Here is a 25,846-nt window from a genome sequence, read left to right as displayed (position 1 = left end):
AAAGTAGGGAGTATCTGGGAAGAGCTGGTTGTGGGAAGGGAACTCTAATCAGAATATATTATATGAAAATCTATTCTCAACAAGAAAAGGAAAAAAATGAGAAACTGAACAGTCATCAAAAGAAGAAATGCAAATGGCAATGACTAGTAAAAACCTGAAGAAGACTCAACCTTCTGAGTCATCAATGTAATACAGATAGAACTACTTGAAGGTTCCACTTCTCTCCAGCCAGAATGGTCATCATCAGGAATACAAAGAACAACAAAGGCTTCTGTGAATGTTGGGAAGGGGAAATCCAGAAGGATGGGAGTGTAGATTAGTGCTACTGATGTGGAAACCAGCCTGAAGATTTCTCAACAAACTAGAAACAGATCTACAATATGACATAAATGGACAGTTTTATTCACCTGAGAGAAATCTCCCTATAGTGAAACTCCTCTGTTTTTCTGTGGCTGCCTGTGTTTTCATGTTATTGTATAGGAGTCATCACCACATGTTCAGCTGTGGATTTCAGATCCTATGTTGTCTTATAAACAGTTTATTTTTAAATCTTGACTCTGGGTATTTGACCCACTTGGAGTAAATGATATACAGTGTCTGTAAGGGTCCATTTTAATTTTCTGGCATGTCTACTTTCAGTTTTCCTAGTTGAAGAGACTGCCCATCCCCCCTGACAGATGGTCTTGGAAACTTCTTCAAATGTTCCTTTACCTTCAGCTAAGAGCTTGTTTCTGGAATCTCTATTCCACCTTTTATTTACCACTCTTGAGGCAGTGGGACCTGGGAGAATGGGACCTAAAATAAGGCAGACTAAAATCTCATGCAATAGCTAAACTTATTCAGAACATCAGATAATTTATGCTCTATGAGTTAAGAATGGTTGAATGAGTAAACTGTATAATCCTAAGGACAAGCCACATGTGACAAAAACATGTTTTCCCATAAAGGCATATAAACAAACAACAATAGCCTGTTGTAATGAATAATATGAAATAAACTCACCCCTATCTGCTACCCCTGGTAGTGCACAAAAGCACATTCCAAGAATAATTTTGTGTTTTTTAAGAAACTGAAGTCATAAGACTCTTGTTTCCTTGGAGTTTTTCTACAAGCACTTGGAATTCTCCTTTAACAACCTCATTCTTGGGCAGTGTTCCTACAATCTCTAATTACCTTTCCTTATTTCCATACCAAATTGCTTGGATCACCATAGGTTTGTAATAAATTTTAAAATTTGGAAGTGGGAGCAATCTAGCTCTTTTATCAAGTTGGCTTTTCATATTCATAGTACTTTCAGATTATTTATGAATGGTAGGATTAAAAATGTCACTGGGATATAATGAAGATGGCACTGGTTCTATAGATGGCTTTGGGAACAGATTTACAATGTAAAACTGCTAAATTTTCTGACCACTTAATAAGGGCTGTGTTTTCTGTGTGGTTGTCTCATTAATTTCTTTAGGCAGGGTTTAGTGGTTTTCTCCTACAAATTTTTCAGCTCTTTAGTTAATTCCTTATTATTTACTTTTTGTGGATGGAGGATGTGCATATACCTATGGTGTGTGTGCACTTGTGTGTAGGCACAGAGGTGGCAAGGGCATGTGCTTGCATGACAGTGGAAGCAAGATATTAATGATAACATATCTAAGTTATGAGCAAAGGATATTTCTGTGTATTTATACCTCAACTTCTTTTAGCAATATTAGGCCATTTTCAGTGTACATACTTTGAGGTCTTTGATTATGAAAAGTACAGTAATTCTCCAGAATATTGTTCCTCTTTGATATATGGACTTATTAAGTTCCTCATTAGATTTTTATTGTTAGCAAGTGGAATGATACATTAATGTGCTGAGGATATGGGTCAATGGTAGAGTACTCACTAGCTCATGGGAGGCCCTGGGTTTGACCCTAACATGTAGCAATTATAATAATTCTTCTAATAAATATTTGAAGGATTTAATTTACAGAAGACTTTATTGAGATAATACAAGAGGGTAAATGAAGTTCTAAAAATTGGAATGAAAATATACTCTCTTTAAAGCAGTACTGATACAAAAATAATCTTTATTGAACACCACAAATCTATTCAACTGGACTGAAAATTGTCTTCCATTCTTTAATAGACATAGGTGAAAGTTCCTCCTGAGGTGTGGTAAACAGGGTGTTTCTGCCCTGGACAATTCTACATTGCTCTACAGTTTTACATTGCCTCTGTAGGTTCACTTCTGTGAGATCCATTTTGTTCCTCATGTTTGCTTAAGTTTGTTCATTGTTCATATAAATAACATTCTAATCATAGCTTTGTAAGAATGCTTAACTGTGAAAATCAGGATTAATACATGACTATGTAAATATTATATATGGGTATATAAAGCAAAACTGGAGCAAAATTTTGATGAAATGGACAATATAATGGTCATATACTTATGTAAATAAAATATGGATAGGATCCCTGAACTCTACATTACTCTTTATGTGGTTTTGTTGGTTTTGTTGTTTGTGGTGTTCAGGCTCTACTCCAGTTACTAACACATATCAAATAAGCACTCGGCACTGACCTGTTTCCTCAGTGTTTTTTCCCAAGTAGGGTTTTGCAAAATTACCCATGCTGGCCTTGATCTCTTAAATGCTTGCTTCATCAAGCATGGATACATAGATGATTATTCTGTTCATCAATCTTTTTATCCTGACTACATTGAAATAATTTGCTGGCTATTTTATACTTGAGGACGTGAGTGAGGCCTCATTATCTACATATTACCCATTTGAGAACAAAGAAAAAGGAGGAAGAGCGAAAATAGTATTATCATCATATCTGTCCTGTCTGGATCAGTCCTGGGACACCTCACTGCAACAAAGATGTGCAAATGTCTGTTCTATAGGACATGTGAACACAGTCATTCTTGCAATCATCTCCTGCCGTCACAGGCATCTGAGCCTGTGGGATCCCAGCTGGGATACTGGCTCCCACATTTTATGACAGGGTACACTTGAGGACTGAGGCACAAGAGGTATTAGATAGAAAGATAGAGGAGAGAGAAAAAGAAACAGAAACACAGGATAGCCTCAGAAGGGCCTGGACCATTATCCACCAGCCACTTCTGTCTCTTCTAAAGGGCCTTTTATAGGAATGACTAGGGGTGGAACAAAGGACCTCCCCGCAGCACAGCCAAGTGCAGACCCTTCCAAACACGTGGTAACCATGCATGTGGTCAATCTATCCCCTTATGAAGCCCTGCTGGGTAAAGCAAGCTCAGACCTCACTAGGAGACCTTTGTGGACCTGCACATGGGCTGTGGATATTGGAGTGCTCTCTCAGGCAAACATTGTACTGACAGGTTTTGCCCCTTTCCTCCTTTAGCTCTCCCTTGCTAGAAATCATTATAGTACATTCCTAAAACTAGCCTCCAAGCTCCCTTCCCTTATTTGGCCACAGACTCATTCCTGAGACAAAACACCAAGATCCAACAGTCAAAATTCATAATTTGGCTAACCTATACAATCAGAACTTTCTGACCCACCCTAGCACAATTTCTTCCTTTTTCTTCTTAAAAACACACTGGGGGTGGGGACAACAACAAAAAACAATGAAGACAAAAACAAACAAACAAGAAAAAAAAAACCCTGCTGCTTCTGCTTGCTGCTTGCTGTCTGCTTTTGTCAGATCCAGAGGCAGCCCCTCTCCCTGGCCCACAGGACTTGTCCCTCCTTTTTGCTGAACTAGGTGTCTGGGTGTGTTCTGTGATGACTCCAAGGGTTGCCCTCCTTAATGGATGTGTTTTACTTCTGTTCCTGATTGATATTACATTAGTATGTGAAGTGTGATAATTCCTCTCACTAAGAGATATTTGAGGAAAACACACACACACACACACACACACACACACACACACACACAAAAAAAAAAAAAAAAAAAAAAAAAAAAAAAAAAAAAAACCATGATGCACAGGATCCCACCATCCTCCCACACACTGTAGAGGACAGTCTCTATCCAGAATTAAAAGTCTTGTAGTCTTGCTACAGTCATTGTAAGTTTTCATGTTTCAGGTGAATAATTTAAAATGACTTTTGTCTATAAACACTTTATCCACTCACATTGATTTACAGAAGAGAAAAAGCCAGCTCTTCAGGATTAGTATGGAAATCATCTATTTGTCCTTGATACTTTTAGTATGCTAAGACAGTCCATTTTAGAGATATTTTGTTCATTTTGCAGAGAAATTCCATATGGGAATCCCACATGAAAGTCAACCTTGATGGAATGATTTACTTGTCTCTGGATCTCCCTTTGGGTTAAACTTTTCTTCGTTATCAATTTACCTGAGCTTCTTTAAACCTATTCAGAGAGATGTTTCAGTCCTCACAATATTTCCAGGAAGTTCCAGAGAAGATAAAAGATGCCCTACAAAGAGGCTTCTATTGCCTGTCCTACACTGTCTGAAGCCTTCTTCCTAACTAGTGTCTCAATGACCACTCGCTCTTTATTCCTTGGTTTAGCTGTCCTCACTCCACTTGTACCCAATGATGTAGTCTGTCTTCATTTCCCAATAAAGCAATTTTCGTTACTCAAAACACTATTAATGCATGGTCATTCTGGATGTGAAGGATAATGTGAGATTAATAAAGCAAGGGAAATATTTGCAATGCTCTACAGAAGAAAGTTAATATCCAGGTGGTAATATGATTTTCAGAACCCTTCAGTGATTCTTTGTAGAGGAAGGCTCTTATATATTCACTGCCTTCTTGGCTTCCAGTTTAATGACTTTGGTTGGTACACTTCCTGTCCCAGGTCTTCTTTTCTTGAATTACTAAACCCTTAAAACACATTCAAATTATTTCATTTTTTAATTTTGTAGATGAACTCAACCCCCTACTACAAAAAAACCTGGCCTATTCTAACTAAAAGAATAATTCAAAATAAAGTGACAGCTGAAGCAAATCTAGACACAGGTGTCCCCCACAAACAAACTATAATCCAGATTCAAAGATGAAATATTCTCTCATGATCATATTTCCAAAATAATAATAATAAAATTCAGAAAAATATATGAATTAATAAGGTGCTTGAAACCTGAAATAATTAGCATATTCTACAGCTTTAATTAAACTATTGATTACCAATAAATCACATCTTTCACATTGGCAGTTGAAAAGAGATATGCTGCTTTCCAATGGAAGATGTACAGAAAAGAACAGAATCAGATGTTTGAATTACTCATTTAAAGATATATCTTCAAAATGAGAAATCCATACACAGTGGAAACTGCCATTCTAGTGTTACTACATTTGACCATTTAAAGACATGTTTTAGATTACACTACAGAAAAAAACATTAATTTTTAATTAATGGAGGAAAAAATGTTGTTTTACTGAAATTATTTTTAAATAAGACAGAAAATGACAAAAAATGAAGATGGCAGAATATGGAAATAATAAAACCAAATCTAGAAGACCCAGACTTCCTTTTATAAAGGAAAAAAAACAGATAAGGTTTCTGGATTTTACCAAGAGTTTCTGCCTGTTCAGAAACTGTAAAAAATTAAAATGAAAAGTAGAAGATTTTCTAGGAAAGAAAAGGACAGAAATCTCCCAATAAAATATTGCTCATAATTGAAACTATCCCTGCACAAAAGTAAGAGGCATAAAGACAAGCTTGTCCAGTCAAATGGTCCTGCTGCTCAGGGTTTTCCTAAGGGCAACTTTAATATCTTTGTTTCTCAAACTGTAGATTAAAGGATTCAACATGGGAACCACATTGGTATAAAAGACAGAAAAGATTTTTCCTTCATTCATGGAATCCCCTGAGGAGGGTTTGAAATACACAAATGCACTTGAACCAAAGAACAGAAAAACAGCAATGATGTGGGAGCTGCAGGTACTGAAAGCTTTTGACCTGCCCTCAGAGGAACTGATGCGGAATATGCTGCAGAGGATGCAACCATAAGAAATAAAGACAGTTGAAGTAGGAACAATGATGTTGATGCTCCCAACAATACAAATGACAAGTTCGTTGACATACGTGCTTGTGCAGGACAGCTGGAGCAAAGGAGGAATATCACAGAGGTAGTGGTTGATGGTGTTGGCATCACAGAAGGTCAGTCTCAGCATGCATACAGTGTGAGCTAAAGCATCAGAAAATGCAATAAAGTAGGAACCAAGCATAAGGCTCAAACATAATTTAGGAGACATGACAACATTATACAACAGTGGATTGCAGATGGCCATGTATCGATCATAGGCCATTGAAGTCAACACATAACATTCTGAAATAACAAAAAAACAGAAGAAATAGACTTGGGTCATACATTCCACGTAGGAAATTGTATTCTTCCTTAATATAAAGTTCACCAGCATTTGGGGAGTGAACACAGAACAATAACAGAGGTCTATAAAAGACAAGTTAAAGAGAAAAAAGTACATAGGGGTGTGGAGGTGAGAATTCAGCACAGTCAGAATTATCAAACACAGATTTCCCAATGCAGTGACCAGATACATTGCTAGAAACACGAAGAACAGGGGCATTTGGAGATCAGGCTGGTCTGTTAATCCTACCAGAATGAATTCAGTCACCAAAGAGACGTTAACTATATCCATTCTTCTCTGAGGCAGCCTGTGGACACAGAAAATAAAGTTACATTAGAGGATGATCGACACTCAGTCATGGATCCTTCCCATCCATGATATGTGTGCTGGCAATGCTTTTTCTAGCCCCAACTATACATACAAAATCAAATGGTGCAGTCACAAATGAATTATCTTAAATCAGAAAGCAATTGATAATATAATTTCATCATAATTTCTGAAAAAAATATCACAAAATACAGGAGAAGACTCCACTGAGAAGGGTTCAATATTCTCCCATCTCCTATCTTTCTTCACTAGAGCTTGCCCTATAACAAAATTGGAAGCAGATGCCTGGACAGTACGGTGATGGTTGCTGCTGCAAATTTGTCTTTGCTATGGTATGCATAAAAATAATGTGCCAAATCTAAAACTAAAAGAAAAAGAGAGAGTCAGGAAGAGAATGTTTCCTGTCCCCGTGTCATGAAGTTATGAATCTTGAAGAATTAAGGCCTGACCTTGCAAGAAATCCTAACAGAGATGCTGCAAATCCAGTGGTCACCAACACCTCTCTCTGATTCCTCTGAAGGCTTTACTTCTGCCTGTGTCACTTGGGTCTCATTTTGGAAAGGACAGGGAAGAAGTTGCTGAAGCCTATCCTATATGAAGAGACAGAAAGGGAGTAGAGTTGGATAGGAGGAGAGTCAAAAACAACTTCAGAGGAATTGAGGGAGAGGAAACTGTAACCAGAATATATTATATGAAAAAAATCTCTTTTTAATAAAATAAAAATAAAAAACAAACATTCATTTAAAAGGGGAGAGGAAGAGGGTGTTAGTATATCTGAAATTCAGAAACATAATTTTCAGCCCAAACACAAGAGATTACTTACTTTCCTATTTATCCCTGTTTAACTGGATATATATTTCAGATTCAAAGTTTTCAAATATTTCAGTTCAAAGAAGATATACACAAGACTCAATTTTCCTTGGTTAATTTCTGAATTGCAGTACATTATTTGTGATTAAGGCTTTGAATATTTTCTTGAAGCAGAAAAAGGGCCCTTTAACTAAAGGATATGCATGTTTATAAACAGGTTGAAAGAATGTCTTGGCTCTTCCTCAGAGGAGACAATTTAAATCAAAGAAGGAGCTGAGGAAATTGTATTACCCTCTGGATCATGATCCTAATTTCCTGAGAGACCCACAATTATACTCATTCTTCCCATTCACTCTAGAGAACATTTGTCCCCAGTATAGATAGAGAGATAGACTCTTGCCTCTCCAATTATCTTGAGAGCTGAAAGAAAATCTGAGTTTGAAGTTCTTCCTTTCTTGCTTCTTTCAGTTAAGAGAGAATTACCTATAGGTCCTACTCCTGACTAAATACTAAATTCTGTGTTTGAAAGTTGTAGAGTGTGATAGTGAGTCACTTCCAGTTTTATACTACCAGAAACATCACAGATGCTATTTTTAAAAATATATTTCTGACAAAGAACTATACCAGGAGATATACTAACATGGAAGGGAAAAATCCATGGAGCCTCAACCCTATAGAACTGAAGACAATTGAAGAATGCTGGGAGTGAAACAAATAGTCTTTTCACGAGAAACCTACCGAATTTATTATTTGGTATTATCCAACACCAATATCAAGTGATCAGCGATGAACCCATGTACAAAGAAGTAACATTATATAGAATGAGAGGTTGTATTTACATGTTTAGGAAAATGTGTGGATATATGTAACAATGATAAAAGATATAGAGACCCTGAATTTTAGAGAGTTCAAGGAGTTGTGCATGTGAAGGGTTAGAGGCAAGAAAGGGAAAGTATGTAATTGTATTTTAAATTTAAAATCAAAATATGAAAATATATAAATACTCTAAAATATTTTATGAAAATAAAATAAAATATAGTTGTATTGATTACTCAGTTCCCTTTCCATTCTCCAAGCACTCACATGCTGACTGTTTAACTCCCTCTCAAATTAATGGCCTTTTTCTTTGCCTTATTATATTCAAATACATATAATTTATTAACTATTAATGAACTATATTAATCATTATATAGCATTAATATATTAATTATATAATTATATGAAATAACCTAAATTAAATAGCTATAAATTAATCTAGTCTCAGAAAGACAAACACCATGTTATCCCTCCTCTGTTGTTGATATTTTATATAGATACATACAACTATATATATATATGATATATATAGGACAGGAATGTTGTGGTAGCTCACAAAAGCTTCCTAGTGAGATCTGAGCTTGCTTTACACAGCAGGGCTGCATTAGGGGATGGCTTGACATGTGCGTGGTCACCAGGTATCTGGGATGGTCTGCACCTCGTTGTGCTGGGAGATCTTTTCTTCCACCCCTTGGCATTCCTTTAAAAGCCCTTTATAAGAGACAGTAGGGCCTTGTGGGTTTTGACCCAGGCCCTCTCAAGGCTGTCTTATGTTTCTGTCTCTCTACTCTATATTTCTATCTACATATTCCTTATTTCTCCCTGCTCAAGAGTATGTTGGGAAAAAAAGAGGGATCTGGTCTCCCTCAGAATGTAGTGTAAGAAGGCTGATAAACATTGGATTGCAGAAATGAAAAATGGTCTGGTGAGCACATATGTAGGAAATATACTCAATTAGTCACAGATTTTTATATGAAATCTTATGTCACATATTACTATATATAGTGGCAATGTTAAAAATTAATAATTTTGACCTGATGTTATATGTTTAAAAGATTTATATGTAATATTCACGTATAAAAACTTTATCCAATATAAAATATATTAAGTATTCAAATATAAGCCTTTCAAGATTTGAAAAAGTACAGATTTACAAAATCTGTGTATTCTATTAGGAAGGTTGTAGATAAACATTATATACTAGAAAACAAATAAAAAGAGGATATATTTCAAATTCATGTAACGCATACATCTCAATAAAAAGTATATTAATCAATTAATCAGGATACACAAAATTTTGTATGTTCTAAGCTGACAGGCATTCTCTTTTGTCTCTGCAGAATCAATAACTGTGACACTTAAAACAGGCCTTTCTACTGGGAGGTCAATTATACACTATGATGAAACATATTGACAGATGATTTGCTGATTATGAATCATTATATCCTTCTTTTAAAAACACTCCATCATATTCTCATTCATTTACTGGCTAAAGCTTGCTCCCTGGATACTGGCTGGACTGTTTGGCTTCAGGCATACAGTTGAGATTGGATTGAAGTTGAGTGGCTACAACATAGCTTGCACTCCACTCCTTCTAGACTATCCAAACGTCTCCCCATTGGCATACACATGTGGGTGAAGCATTTAAAAAAAAACTTAACAGTTTGTGGTTTATTCAGATACTCTCAGAAAATCATACTACTACTTTAAAGGTACTATCTTCAAACTGTGTACCTTCTAGTCCAACCAAAACTGCACCCCAGTGAATGCTGCTATTTTTAGATGGTGCACTACTAACTCCCACAACTATGTCCTCTTGCTCTCACTTGAAATGCTGCATGAGACTCTTCTAGAGTTGTGAGATTTATAGCTGTTCAATGCAGAAAATTTAAGAATTTCAACTTAAATACATTGGTTCCATTTAAAATAATGAGTTCCTTTTTTTTAAATCTAAGAATCTCAGTAGCTATTTGAATTTCTCTTACTTATCTTAATGTGTAAAGAAAAAGAAAATTATATTGATTAGTCAAGATACCACTATCTTAAACTTTAAGGAACCTAACTTGAATCACAGAGGCCTACAGATTATTTGGGCTTACTGGAAGTCACAGACATTTTCTTCATTGACAGAAAGATGGATTTATAGCCAGATATACAAAAAATAAACAGATAGATAAATAAATATGAAGATATTGTTATGTCAGTTTATTTACATCTGGTGAGCATCAGAGTCTACATTGATTTGTCCCCATGAATATCAAAATACTCAACTTTTCAAATTAAACTAAGCCAATATATTCGCATTTGGGGACCCTGTAATATTGGTGAGTTTCCTATACCATGTAAAAAAGGTCAGGTTTGCCAGGCAGTGGTGGCACACGCCTTTAATCCCAGTACTCAGGAGGCAGAGGCAGGCGAATCTCTGTGAGTTCAAGGCCAGCCTGGTCTCCAAAGTGAGTTCCAGGAAAGGTGCAAAGCTACACAGAGAAACCCTGTCTCAAAAAAAAACAAACAAACAAACAAAAAAAACCAAAAACAAACAAACAAACAAAAAGGCAGGTTTGGTAGACCTTCAGAATTCTCAGTCAACACCTTTCACCATTCTCAGTGAGGATGTGTCTGCTCTACTAAAACTGAAACTGAGAAATGTTATAGGATCTTCCTTTGTTTCATTGTCTTCTACATTAACTTAAAGGAGGAATGTGATCGTGAAGCATTGTTTTCTTTAATTTTATTTTTTTGATTATAATAAATATACTCAAGTGTTATCTGTGTAGATGTACAAAGGCCCAATTATTTATTCTAAAGACTTCAAAAGCACCATCATTAATTAACATTTTATTCACATTGACAAATATGCATAAACAGAATGTGTAGCATAGCTGGATGTTACAGCACAACTTTACCATTTCTCATTCTATGTGATGTGTACTATTTAAGAACAAAGCTAAAATACTTGGCTGTTTTCACTAATTTTCATTAAGAACATGCATTTTGGTCAAATATTGGAAAAACATTCTCCAAATTATCTTCAAATCCACACTAGGGTTGCATTTCCCCATTGTTCTTCAAGTTTCTTATCTTGTGCCTTGGAAAGTATAATTTAGAACACCTGTTCTCCTCTGTATATTCTCCACTGGAGAGCAGCATATCTCCTGTATTTGCTAATTTGACAGATATGTCAGACTCCTTAAAAATTATGACAAACATCTCATTTTGCACCTTTATGCAATGTATTATATTTCTGTTAGTCAGAATTTTCATATTTAGATGCACTATGCCAGCATAAATTGCGCTCTTAACATCTATTTACTGTATGTGCAGGACATTGGTGTGATAAGAAATTTAAGACAATGAAAAACAAATGGAGATACCAAATGATGGAAATACTTCCAATGTTCATGGATTGGTAGTTTTTGTTCATGGATTGGTAGTTTTAGTATTGTGAAAATGGCTATCATATCACAAACAACCTATAGATTCAATGAAATCTGCATCAAAATTCCACTTCATTTCTTCATAAAAATTAAAAACTCATGAACATCCCTTCTGCAGACATGCTTATGTAAAATGACTTAAATAAATGTAGGTTTGGATTTTCGGTAGGATTTCAAACAACTTCTGAAGCTGCCCTAAACCAACTTTGGCAAATTTGTGTAATTTATACCAAGAAGTTATTATTATAAAATAAAAATATTTATAATCTCTGAAGTGTTGAAGATGGCCTTGTCCTGCAATATTCATCATTTGCTCAAGATATAATCTGTTATGTGAATAAAAATAAGCTCACCTTTCTTATAAATATGTGAATTTTCCCTTTTAAAACTGAGAAGTTTGATATACTTTTTAGAAAACTGCTTCAGGGCTGAGAGAATAATGACTGTGAGTACAGGACTTGCTGTTTTATCATCACACACACACACACACACACACACACACACATATATATATATATATATATATATATATATATATATATATATATATATATTTCAGCACATCATGCAGAACCTCAAGTTTCTCCTTCTGGTAATAGTTTCTTCCAGTTCAATAAATCAAAAAAGTTAATAACCACAAAATTTTCTTAGAAGAAAAAGTGAAATACAGAGCTGCCAATCAAATGTGTTGACTAAATAAAACTATATGTATACCCAAACATGTAGGCATAAAGACATATGTATCCAGTCAAACCTTCCACCTTGTCAGGGTTTTTCTCAGGGCAATCTTAACATCTTTATTTCTCAAGCTGTAGATTAAGGGATTCATCATAGGAACTACATTGGTATAAAATACAGAAGAGATTTTTGCCCCATCCATAGACCCAGCAGAGGAGGGCTTGAAATACATAAATGCACCTGAACCAAAAAACAGAGAAACAGCAATGATGTGGGAGCTGCAGGTGCTGAAGGCTTTAGATCTGCCCTCAGAGGAACTGATGCGGAAGATGCTCAAGAGGATGAAAACATATGAGATAAAAATGGTGGGAGTGGGAACAATGATGTTGATGATGACTACAATATAAGCTACAAGCTTATTAACATAGGTGCTAGTGCAGGAAAGCTGGAGCAATGGGAGGATGTCACAGAAATAGTGATTGATAGTGTTGACATCACAGAAGGTCAATCTCAGCATGCATACAGTGTGAGCTACAGCATCAGAAAATGCCATCAAATATGAACCAAGCATTAGATTTAAACACACTTGAGGAGACATAACAACATTATACAAAAGTGGATTACAGATAGCCACATAGCGATCATAGGCCATTGAAGTCAGCACATAGCATTCAGAAACAACAAAAAAACAGAAGAAATAGAGTTGAGTCATACATTGCACATAGGAAATGGCATTCCTCCTTAATATGAAGTTCATCAACATTTTGGGAGTGAACACAGAAGAATAACAAAAGTCTATAAAGGACAAGTTAAAGAGGAAAAAGTACATGGGTGTGTGAAGATGTGAATTCAGCAAAACTAGAATCATCAAACCCAAATTTCCTAATGCAGTGACCATATACATTGCTAGAAAGACAAAGAACAGGGGTATTTGGAGATCAGGCTGGTCTGTTAATCCTACCAGAATGAATTCAGTCACCAAAGAGACATTTACAGTATCCGTATCCATTCTTCTCTAAGACAATCTGTGGACTCAAGAAAAAAAGTTGCATTAGAAGATAATCCACACTAGTCATGGGTCCTTCCCACCTGTGATGTATATTCTGGGAGTGTTTCTTCTAGCCCCAAATATGTATACATAATACCGAATCAGCTGTTACAGTTGCAAGCAAATTATCTTACAGTCATAAGGCCAGAAGTACCAAATTACAACATTATTTCTGGATAAGAAAATGCACGAAAGGAGTGCAGAAAGAAAATGCAATAATAATGATTCAAACTTCTCCCACCTAATTTGTTCTTTACTAGAGCTCTCTCTACATCAATGAAGTCTGAAACAGATGCGTTGGCAAGCCAGAGCTGGCTTTTGCTGCTACAGATTCTCCTCTTCTATAGCATGAATGATAAGAATGTTTCTAATGTATGAGTATAAGAACAAGATTGATGTATCTGCTGCTCCATCTTACAGAGTCATGAATCCTGAACACTTGAGTCCTGGCCCATGCATAAGAACCCTACTAGAGATGCTGCAATTCCAATGGCCATCAACACCAACAACTCTTAACACTCTCTGATCACCTTGAATGCTTTCTTCTGCTACTTTCACTTAGTCTCAATTTGTATCAGACAGGGAAGAAATAGCCTATATTAGGCAATCTATTACTATGCCTGGGATCCAGACATCACCATTCTCTCCCTCTCCCTCCTCTTCACCCGCCCCCTCTGATTCTTCTCTCATATAATACATCCTAACGACAGTTCCACTCCCTCTATTCCTCCCCGCTCCCTGGCATCTTCCTCATCCCATGATCCATTTTTCCTTTGTTTCCCTTTATAGAGGAGCAGGCCTCCTAGAGATAACAACCAAACATGACAAAACAAGATGCAAAACTATAAGACAAAAGTCCTCATATTGAGGCTGGACTGTAACCCAAAAGGAGAATAAGAGTCAGAGACACACCCATTCCCATTGTAGTAGTCTCAGTCCAAACCTGGACGATCTCTTAGGTTCCTATCTGGAAGAAATATTTCAGAATCCAGGGATTTGTAGCCTCTCATTCTAAGAAGATATAGTCAAGACTTAATGCCTGAAATCTTCTGGAATGATCTCTGAATTTTAGAAAATTATGAGATTAATACTTTGAGTCTTTACTGGAAGCAGAAAAAAATGATCTGTGACAATATTGTCATAGTTCCAGTTGATAAGGCTCTGAGGATTTCATGTGAAGTTACCTGCAGAATATATTTGCTTATAAACAGGGTGGCCTGTGCCTGCTTCTTCTCCAGAGAAAAGCATTTAGATAGAATAAGGAACTTGGGGATTATGTTACACCATGAATAATAATCTGTCTTTAATCATAAATCTAGAGGGATTTAAAATTTGTCTTATATTTTTCTCTTCACTCTGTGACAAGTCATTTCCCAGTGGATGTAGAAAGAGAGACTCCCAACTCTCCAATCATCTCAGGCTCTGTGGAGAAATCTGTGACTTGGGTTCTTTGTCTCTTCCTTTCAGCAGTTAAGTGAGAATAGGCTGTACTCTTGGCTTACCAAATTCTGGGTCTGGTAGGTGTTGTAGCATGTCACCTTCAGTGCTATGTCACATGAAACACCACAAGTGCTTCTTTTAAAGCTTTACATATCTTGAGAAATTGTTACTAATAGAACACCTACTAGAAATTTCTATCTGATTACCCTGTTCGGCCAATGAGTCTTATTTTTTTCATACTGTCATTCTGAAGAAAATTCTTTCACTTTTAGATGGTTATTTTTCTTGTGGCTATGAAAAAATACCCTACAAAAGCAGGTTAAGAATTGGTTTATTTGGGTTCGTTACCTTAAGGTATAGTCCATCATGGTAGAGTAACTATCATAGCAGGTCACATTACAAAGAATCCGCATCCAGGAAACACAGATAGGAATTTCCACAGTTGGGGTTCTTTATTTATTCACTTCAACAACCATATCATGGCATACAGCTAGCAATCTTTTAAAGTGAGTTCTCTCAGGTCCTCATTTTTGGGAATCAAACACTTTACTGAAAGTTCTTTCTTCAGCCCCAATATTTTATTCTTCTTTAATATTCTGGTATATAGACTTATTTTCTTAATTTCTTTTTAGGCTGTTTATTGTTAATACATGGAAAATTCAACTTTTAGTGTTGACTCATATTTTGGTGAGTCAAATTTCTTTTCTAATTACATGTATTTTTGTTGAATCATTTGGATTTTCTATATAATACCACATTCTCTGTGAAAAAATGTCATTATGCTTCATACTTTCCAATTTGGTGTGTTTTGCTTCTTTTTCTTGCCCAGCAGCCTCATCTAAAACTACTCACACTGCATTGAATAAAAAGAGCAAAAGTGAAGGACAAAGAGGCAGCTCAGTGGCTAAGAGCACTTACAGCTCTTGTAGAGGACCAGGGTTCTGTTTCTAGCACCTAAGTGAAGTGACTCACAATTCTTTATAACTCCAGATTCAGGGGTACTATGTGATATTCTGGAATCTACCATCAATGTGCCCTATATGTTCATAGACACACAGACTCACACAAATATGAAGGAAAGTGAGAAGGGCATTTGTTGGTTTGGAGGGAGAAGAAGGAGGAAGGAAATGATACAACCTCAAACAATAAAATAAAATAAAAGTATATGGCTTAATAATCCTAAGAGTAGGCTCTGATTGACTGAGCAGGACAAAGAGATCTACACACAGGTCCTGGGCAGACCAGACTAACTTCGAAAGAGAAAACAGGGGTTTGCCTGGAGCCATAAGGGAACAGGCAGGCAGGCACTGTTACAGTTAACAAATGTATGGTGTGGTAATGAAGAGAGAGACAGACAGAAGGGTTCATGTCCTGTGGACAGAGGCATATCTGATGAAGTGAAAGCAGTGAGGAGTGGGCTGACATGGATGGCTTGATTGTCACCCATGCCATGGTGATGTCTGGGCATGGGCTGCTTCGGGTCTATGTGTGGGTTCATGGCCTTGATGCAACCATGGTCTATGTAGATGTCCTTGTCTCCTGATACCATGAAGGCCTAGAGGATAGGGCTGGACAGAGTTGGCCCTGCCCCTTGCTGGCTGCAACACTAGGGAGAACTGGTCTTACCCCTCACCTGCTCAAGCACTCAGGAGAGAAGATCCTACACCACACCTCACCCAGCCAACACAATAAAGTTGATATTGTTTATGAGGGCTTGGTTGAGCTTGCCCTGAGGGTGTGAGAATGGGAGAGCAGGTCATACCCCATGTAGTGGCTTGGGTGAGGAAAAGATGTCCTCCTCCCATCACCTCTCTATACATGTAGCAGATGGGGGACCTGACCCAACTTCTCACCAGCTACAGCACTTGGGAGAACAGGTCCTGCACTTCACCTTGGCAGCACAGTGGAGTTTACCCTGTAGATAGGTATATGGTGAACCAACCCTTAGGGCTTTAGAGGGGTATACTGGTACCACCTCCCTCATCTGCACGGTGGTGGTGGTAGTGAAGAAAAGATGCCCTACCCTCTTGCCCCTACTGCCTCTAGCTGGCAAGGGAGCCGACCCTCCCCTTTACCGGCTGAAGCACTTGGAAAAGAGGGCCTTGTACCTATCTGGGTGGCAAAGCACAGTTGACTCTGTTGATGGGACACAGGTAAACCAGTCCCAAGATCATGAGTACAGGAGATTTGGTACCACTCCTCATCTACCATATGGTGGCATGGCTGGGAGAGATGCCCTTTCCCCCGACCTCTGTGCCTGAGAAGGGTAGGAGAACTGGACCTGGGGTCATAAAAGCATGAGAACTGCTCCTGTCCAACACCAGCAGCACTCATAAGAGCAGGTCCTGCTTTTCACCTGGGCAGCAAAATAGAGCTGCCCCTGATGGTGGTGATGTGGGAGAGACAGTCCCAAAGTTGTGAGTGTAGGAGAGCTGTCCTTATCTGTCATGAAGCAGCGTGGACAGGGGAGAGATGCCCTCCCTCTTACTCCTTACCCTTCATTTCTATGATGAACAAGGGAGGTGACCCTCCACTAGAAATAGGAAAAAAGGTAGATTATTGAATCTACTTTAAAAATCAACTACTAGGTTTAAATAGTTTACATGGGCTTGGATTTTTGATGTATAATTGAGGTTATTATTAGTGCATATATGTTATAGAAATGATAGGATAAAAATGTAGATTATTGAATCTACTTTTAAACAAAAAACCACAATTACTAGTTTTAAATATTGTACGTTGATGTGGATTTTATATATTGATACAAATTTAAAGTTATTTTAATTAGAATATACTCTACATGTTTCTACTCTTGTTTAAGGTATTGTACCTATACAGCTCATCTAACAATGTAATGCAAATTTCTAGTCCTTGAAAGTTATTATTAAAAACTATTTAGGATAATAAAGAAATGCAGGTTAGTAATGAGTCACCTACTACAATCAAACTTTTAGTTATATTAGGTATGTTGTCAAGGTCAAACAGAGGTATATTTAAATTGGCAAGTGGTCTTCAAACACTTCAGAGATCTACAGAAAATGGAATTTAAAATTTTTTAATAACAAAAGTTTTTTTTAATTTTATAACAATGAGAAATGTATGCTGCGGGCAGCACCAATCTACTTCAGAGTAGATGATGAGCATCATAGAAACTCTATATACAGTGTACTTTCTTTGTGGTAAGTTAGCCTCTAGGCAAAAAACAACAAAAAAAACTGCCCTACCTTGACTGCTGACACTGTGCTGTCCAAATTGGACAAGCAGGACACAAAAGAAAGTGACTGCCAAACTTTGAAGAAAAAAAAGAAGAAGGGGCAGTTCTTCAAAATTCCTGCTTCACAGAAAAGCCTGTCAGATATTCTATGCCTATAAACCAAAGATGAATGCACCAACATTGCAGAGGAACCTTGGGTGACTGTCCAGGCTGCCAGTGGTTTCTGTCATTTCTTATTTTTGGAAGATGTTTGCTCTACACTTCCTGTTTACTCAGGTAATATTATATCCTTCTCAGGTTTCTGATGGAGTTGAAGACTAAACAGTTATAGTTAAGTTTTCCTTGTTACCAGATTTAAAAAAAAAACACTCTTAAAAGAGGTGTAAAGTGTATAAGATTGAGATACATAAAAAGATAGTTTTCAGATGGTAATAAAAGTTAGGATAGAAAGTGAATTAGGTACAACACTTTGGACTCACCAAGATAAGATAGATAATAGAATATTTTCTTTGAATTTGTCAAATGCTAATGGACTAGACATTGTTAGTGTAATTATTGCCTATATATACTTGTATATAGGTATTGTACTTACTACATATAGTTTTTCTGTTAGTTAGAACCTTTGCTTTTTGTTTAGACAAAAAGGGAGAAATGCTGTATGAAATTTTGTTTGTGTTCTGACAAATAAAGCTTGCCTGGAGATCAGAAGGCAGAGCCAGCACTAGTTTACCACATAGACCAGGCAGTGCTGATGCACACTTTTAATTGCAGCATGTGGGAGGAAGCAGACAGATCAGGATTTCAAGGCCACCCTGGGAAACATGAGATTGAATCAGTCTAAAAGAGAAACAGAACTAGGTGGTAGTGGTCCACACTTTTAATCCCAGCACTAGGGAGTTGAAGACAGGAATATAAGGCAGGTGGAGACAGGACATATCCCGATTCTGTCTGAGTAAAGACAGGACCCCTCCCCATTCAGTCTGAGGAGTCATAAAGATAGGATACCCCGTTAGGTCTGAGATTTCATACAGGTTAGAACTCTCTGGTTGCTGGCTGCTCCACTTCTCTCTGATCTCTCAGATTTTACCCTAACATCTGACTCTGGGTTTTTATTGTTAAGACTACTTAGGATCATGCTTCACCTCCCCTTTCTAGATGCAGCATTAAGGAAATTGGATCCTGCTCCTTGACTTGGCAGCATAATAAAGCTGATCCTGTTGGCAGAGGTTCGAGTAAGCTGGACCTGAGTGTGGGAGAGTGGGATAGCTGGCCACACACCACTTATCTGCCTTGTGGTGGTGAAGGCAAGCCCTTTTGCCCCATCCACTTGTGGTAGATGAAGGAACTGACCTTCGCTCTTACTGGCCATAACACTCAGGAAAGTGGGCACTGCACCTCATCTGAGCAGTAGAATAGAACTGACCCTATTGATGGGATTAGGGGTAAATGAGTCCTAAGAATGTGATCATGGGAGATCTGGCCCACTCCTCATCTGCCACATGGTGGTATGGGTTTGGGAGAGATGCCTTTCTACCACCCCCACACATATACATACTCCCACCACTTGCCCCCTGTGCCAGGTGGGAGAGCTGGCCCTGAGGTCATAAGAGCAAGAGAGCTGTCCCTGCTCCTCAACAACTGCAGCACTCAGGAGAGTGGTCCCTATACTGTGATTCAGCTACACAGTAGAGCTGTGCCTGAAGCTGTAGGTGTGGAAGCCAAACTCTGAGAGTACGAAAGCAGTGGAAGCAAGAGTCCTGGACCTACCTATTGCTCATACTACAAGGGGTGACCTAGCTAGGGCAATGATGGAGAACTCACCCTGGTGGTGAAGACTGGGAGAGCTTGTGAGCTGACCAACCCTGCAACTACCCAGGCCCAGAACTAAGATTATGGTTTGGCCTACCTCAATATCCACCCCAACCATGATCTGCTTCAGGACCTCCACAACACAGGGCAACAAGAGGATATCCAAGAGGAGTCCCAGTGAGGGCCCAGAATCTGTAGTGTAGCAGAAACCAGAGGCCTCAAACCAGATCAATGACTCTTTATAACCAACACTTGCCATGAAAGATATATGGAAAAGAGGGAAAAAATAGTAAGAGTATGCTAGTTGCATGCATATTTTGGTGGTAACCAGCAGCTCTCTAATTGGACTTAAGACCCACTCAACAGGACAGGAATCATGTCTGGTACTGGAAACTTAGCCAACTACCCCAAGACAGTGAAGTCATAGATCAAGGCGGAGAACCTGAAGCTACCACTTTACTAAACCAGCATAATCCCTAATTATGTTGTTAATATTTTCCTTATACTTACAGGAAAGTGCAGTCCTCACCTTCATCAAGGAAACATTTCTTTGCAACAGGTGGATAGGATCACAGAAACCCACAACCAATCACTGTGCATAATTATAGAGCTCAATCCCTACAGTCACATCTACAATACATCAGACTTAAGGCTCAAGAAATACTGAGGAGAAAGAGGAGGCAATACTGTAAGAGCAAGAGAATCAAGAAGTTTGCTGTGATATTCTCTTCTAAGACTATCAGAAGCTGTACCATAGTCTCTCTAATATAACTACCTGCCTAAAGATGAGCTGAACCAGGACAACAATACACATCCCAGCACGGATGGCCTCAACCCTATACAAAGAACTATAGGTAAGTAAGGATTGTTAACAATGTGAGAAATACTCTTCCCTGGCAAAGACACACCAATTGGTCATCCAATACCACATGATCAGCCCTGCAACCATACATACAAGTAAAATTATACAGATGAAGCATGTTGTATGTATATATGTAGGAATTAGTCTGTAAATAGATAAATATATATGCATGTAACAACAATTCATGAGAAAAAGAGGCCATGAATTTGAAAGAGAGCAAGGCGCAGTATACAGGAGGTTTTAGAGAAAGTAAAGAGAAAAGGGAAATGATGAAATAGTATTATAATCTAAAAAAATAAAATAAATAATTTTTAAAAAGAAGTCTTCATATCTCTGACAATGAAACTGAAGGGGATATGTTGACTTTAATAGACAGTATGCAGAAAAGAGAAGCATCAGTTCTGAATAACGCTGCAAAGACACATTGCAGACAAAATGAGAAATCACACTGACAACAGCAAACACCACACTAGTGTTGCTATACCTGGCCATATATAAGAACTCTTTTCATTACTGGTGAAAGAAATGTAAGTTTATAATTTAGTAGAAAAACAATGAAGTTTTTCTTTAGAATTATTCTTAAATATGATATGTTACAGGCATATAGTATTATAAAAATGGTCAAGAAGAAAAATGAGATACTCCAGAATGATCATAAACATGTTTTACAAGACTCATATTTCCTCTATTGTGATACAGAAGATATAAGGTTAGTTTTCATTACAGCATCAATATGTATCTCATAATACCATATTTTATATTTTAAGTGTCCCTAATAACTCTACTACTTCTATACCTTAGAAATACTGAAAATTTAAAAATACAATAAATATTTTTAAGAACAATAAAGAGAATAAAATGTTACCACTGGCATATTGTAATTGAATACAAACTCTCTCTGTGTCCAAACAACAGGCACTAGACACATATGTGCAGTCAAATCTTCCACCTGGTCAACATTTTCTCAGGGAAATTGTAACATCTTTATTTCTCAAACTATTGATTAAGGGATGCATGCTTAATAGGAACCACACCAATGGACTCACCAGTGGCCACACAATTGAATATGATGCCATGTCTCCCAGAGTAACACATTTATATGTGTGCACTGACAGTTTGCCATAGTGTGTATTTTGAGACATTTGTCAACTTATTAAATGATATTAAATGGTACTTAATTGCTGATACATACATATATATCCTGGATATGCCTTTATTTGGTGTATTCCCTGAAATATTCTTCTAGTCTGATACAACTAAAATATTTTATTGATTAAAAAGTACTCATTTAAGTTAATTTTATTTATTTTTTTGGTCTTGGTTCAATGTTTTCTAAAAGATGAATCTAAAGATTTATAGTTCAAGTTTTTTGTGTATGACTTTGGTCCATTTTAGAGGAATCAATTTTTGCACATGGTTTTCTTTGTGGATATTTGAGATTTCAAAAGAAATTACTTTGAATACTTTCTTTTTCCAATGAAATTAGTATGTTGATTTATCGTAAACCAATGAAATACCCACATGAAAATCTGCTTCTGAGTCTTATATTACATCCTATGAGTTTGTGCTTTTACAATAAAAGTAATCTGTTGTGACTATCATACCAATTTCAGAAGCTTTTCATATAATGCAATCATTTAGTTCTATTTAGTGAAGTAGAATCCAAAAAATAATCACAGTTGCAAGCCATTAACTACAGGAATTTGTGAAGGATGGAATGAAGTGGAACTGAATCAGTGTGGAAAACCTCAGATCAGAGAGAAAAATCTTACATCTAAAAGAGACGTGGAAGGATTAGGTGGGGAAAGTTCAGACTGAGGACAGATCTAAAAGTTAATGGAAAGATCACAGGAAATCTCCAAAGAAGTACTTCCTCTTAGAAGGGGCTCACTCTGTGGATAAATTGGCCCATCTTAGTCCATACCAGAAAATGAACTAATGCATTTGAGTAAGACTGTGTGTGTACTGTGATGTATTTGAGGCATATCAAAGTGAGGACTAGAGTGCATCTGAAGGAGCCTTGGCTATAGATTTACAGCAGGCTGTGCTCCTCACAGTTGCCTCCCATGATTGGGGAGCTGAGGAGATACTATAAGCCTCAGTAGTTTATATATAAAGCTAAATTATTTATTGTATTTTATTAGTACTCATACTAGTAAATGATTGCTGTATGATCCAAACAACAAATATTATTTCATGGGTACTTCCTTATCTCAGAGATAGCTAAATCTTAAAAAGAGATGGGAAAATTATTGAAAAAAAAATATGGTATAGTCTCTATGTTAAATGTGATTGTTGCACTACCAAGCCACAAGAATATTGATAATAAATTTAACCACCAGAGCAATACATGTAAAAGCCACATTGGGATAAACAAAATATCTCCATGAAAATAACAGTAAAAAATTAAGATTCTTTAAATTTAAATTTTAGTTCTTTGTATTATTTTATTTCCAATTAGGGTATGAATCTACTATGGACTTTAATCATAACTTTCTTCAATGCTATTTTGACATCCTTGTTCCTCAAACTGTAAATTAGTGGGTTGAGCATGGGAACCACATTAGTGTAGAAAACAGAAGAAACTTTTCCCTGGTCCATAGATTCAGAATGATTGAAGTACATAAATGCTCCTGACCCAAAAAACAAAGAAATTGCTATGATGTGAGAGCTACAGGTGCTGAAGGCTTTTGATCTTCCTTGTGTGGATTTGATATTGAGAATGTTGACAAGGATGAAAACATAGGAAATGAGGATGGTAAAGCTGGGCACTGTGATGTTAATACCCACAACTATGAGAACTACAACCTCGTTGACATAGGTGCTGGTGCAAGAAAGTTGGAGGAGGGGCAGGATGTCACACAAATAATGGTTGATGACATTGGCATTGCAGAAGGTCAGTCTGAGCATGCAGCCTGTGTGGGCAGAGGCTCCAGCAAAAGCCATCACATAAGAAGCAAAAGATAGCATAGAACATACCTGAGCAGACATGGTAACCTTATACAGCAGTGGATTACAGATGGCCACATAGCGATCATAGGCCATTGAGGTCAACATGTAGCATTCAGAGATGACAAAAAAGAGAAAGAGAAACAGCTGAGTCATGCAGCCTACATATGAGATGGTATTCTTCTCGGAGACAAAGTTCATCAGCATTTTGGGACTGAAGACAGAAGAGTAGCAGAGATCAATGAAGGAGAGGTTGAAGAGGAAATAGTACATGGGAGTGTGCAGGTGAGGACTGAAGCCAATTAGGGTGACCAGGCCAAAGTTTCCCACCACTGTAACAATGTAGATCATTAGAAACAGGTAAAAGAGGGGCAGCTGGAGCTCTGGACGGTCTGTCAAACCAGCAAGAACAAACTCAGTCACCAAGGAGACATTTCCAGCCAGCATCTTATCATTGAAAATCTGGGGAGATAGAAAAAATTTTTTAATTGGCAGACATCCTGTGATCTGTTTCTAAGTTTTAATACATGGTAAAGGACTGGAATGATTTAGGTTCTCTTGTTTTGCAGCATCCAAATGTGCTGTCACACCCCACCACCTTTTGGATCAGTACCAGTTTTATCTACATGAGTTATTTCTCTCCTATCTGGAAGATAGAGATTGAATGGCCAAATAAAGCCTGCTGGCAAAATTAACAAGAGTATTTTTAAGGTTCTTTCACTAACCTTTCACTTCCTAGTTCCCTATTCCTGCTTAAATGATTTACTAAACACCTCCATTCTCCAGTGATGACCAGGAAGAGATCATTGACGTAACAGGGCCAGGTCCTTTTTCTTATTCCCCCCAACGCCCATCAAAAAAAGATCTGTATTAGACTATTGGGATTCCAGATGTCTTACTTCAAATGTCCAAGGAATCAGTCATTGATAATATGTATGGAGAATATCTGTGTTACCTTAGATTCACACGTGACTGCATATTCTTCTGTTTCTATACATTCCCTTCAACTGTAGCCTAAGTTAGAGAGTGAATGCAGAATTACAAATACGCTTCCAAATGTATACAAGGAAAATAAAGATAACACGTCAGTGCTGGATATTTGTAAATAAATTTGCAAATAAATTTCTCAAACTGTATTCTCGTGTAATCTTTCTGGATGTGTAGCACACATCAATGTTCCATAAAGGAGACAATCTCTCCTTCCTGGATGTTGCTGCATGCTAAACTTGCCATGGTACCAGAGGAAGGATGAAGTGATGTTTTAATAAGACACAATTAGACAGTAGAGTAGAAGCCTTGCTGCAATTTCTTGTTATTGAATATAATAGCCGCCATTGTTATCTTTCATGGGTGGGTGGGACAGACTGAGACCAGAGGAACCTACCCTCTTTCCTCTCAAACAACTTGTTGCTGGTTCCTCAAGAGTCTCACCTCTGCTCATCTGGAAGAACTGGCTTTGGAAGAGTAAAAGCTAACCTGACAGAGCCAAAGAAGCTTCTTTTTCTTAATCTGGGTATTCCTCACAATTGGGATGTTCTAGAAATCATGATCTGATGTAGCTCAAATCCACAGTGAAAAATCTACCAAGAGTAGGAAAGTAACATACCAGACCTCAGTGCCACCACATTCTACATCACATTGAACTTGCTTCTGGCTTTTCAATCTTTCAGACCCCATTAAAAATCCAGAAATGCCTGTCCCTTAGGACATGCCGTCTCTAAGGTGATCAAATAGGAAGAGAAGAAATAATGAAGTTTGTTTTTATGCCTCAGTTCATGATAATAGATGTACACTTTCCACCAGGGATTAAACAATTCCCAGGGTACACAAATATGGAGTCTTTAAAGCCATTCATGAATTTAAGCCTAGACTTGTGATCAATCTTCACTAATTATAAGTCTACTATATTACTTTTAGTGAATAAAATAGTATTTAATAATCTTTTATAATAATTTTAATATCTTGAGTCCTATTAAATATTCAATAATAAACCCCAAATTATTTTATAGGCACAAAAATTTTCATTCAGCTATTTTTAATATCAAATATAACATACAAAGTAATGGGCTTTGTATGACATTTTCACTTATACACATAATGTACTTCCATTATACTCACCTATTTGGTCAAACTTTGTTAACTCCCCCCACA

General features: G+C 37.2%; 3 protein-coding genes across 3 annotated transcripts; all 3 read right to left on the bottom strand.

Moving 5' to 3' along the window:
- Positions 1-5,663: 5,663 nt before the first annotated feature.
- LOC102928024 (olfactory receptor 8B3-like) lies at positions 5,664-6,596 on the bottom strand. Its single transcript, XM_006998633.3, has one exon. It carries the CDS (start codon positions 6,594-6,596, stop codon positions 5,664-5,666), a length of 933 nt encoding a protein of 310 aa, XP_006998695.3.
- Positions 6,597-12,443: 5,847 nt separating this feature from the next.
- On the bottom strand, positions 12,444-13,382 carry LOC102927726 (olfactory receptor 8B3-like). Its single transcript, XM_006998632.3, has one exon. It carries the CDS (start codon positions 13,380-13,382, stop codon positions 12,444-12,446), a length of 939 nt encoding a protein of 312 aa, XP_006998694.1.
- Positions 13,383-14,142: 760 nt separating this feature from the next.
- LOC102928318 (olfactory receptor 8B3-like) lies at positions 14,143-24,142 on the bottom strand. Its single transcript, XM_006998634.4, has 3 exons — positions 23,240-24,142; positions 19,982-20,017; positions 14,143-14,223 (listed from the first exon to the last, which is right to left on the bottom strand). The coding sequence occupies exons 1-3, from the start codon at positions 24,140-24,142 to the stop codon at positions 14,143-14,145; spliced, it is 1,020 nt and encodes a 339-aa protein (XP_006998696.4).
- Between the last annotated feature and the right edge of the window lie 1,704 nt (positions 24,143-25,846).

The sequence above is a fragment of the Peromyscus maniculatus genome, chromosome 7, assembly GCF_049852395.1.
Source record: "Peromyscus maniculatus bairdii isolate BWxNUB_F1_BW_parent chromosome 7, HU_Pman_BW_mat_3.1, whole genome shotgun sequence".
Classification (NCBI taxonomy): Eukaryota; Metazoa; Chordata; class Mammalia; order Rodentia; family Cricetidae; genus Peromyscus; species Peromyscus maniculatus.
This window is presented reverse-complemented; position numbering and strand designations above follow the sequence as displayed.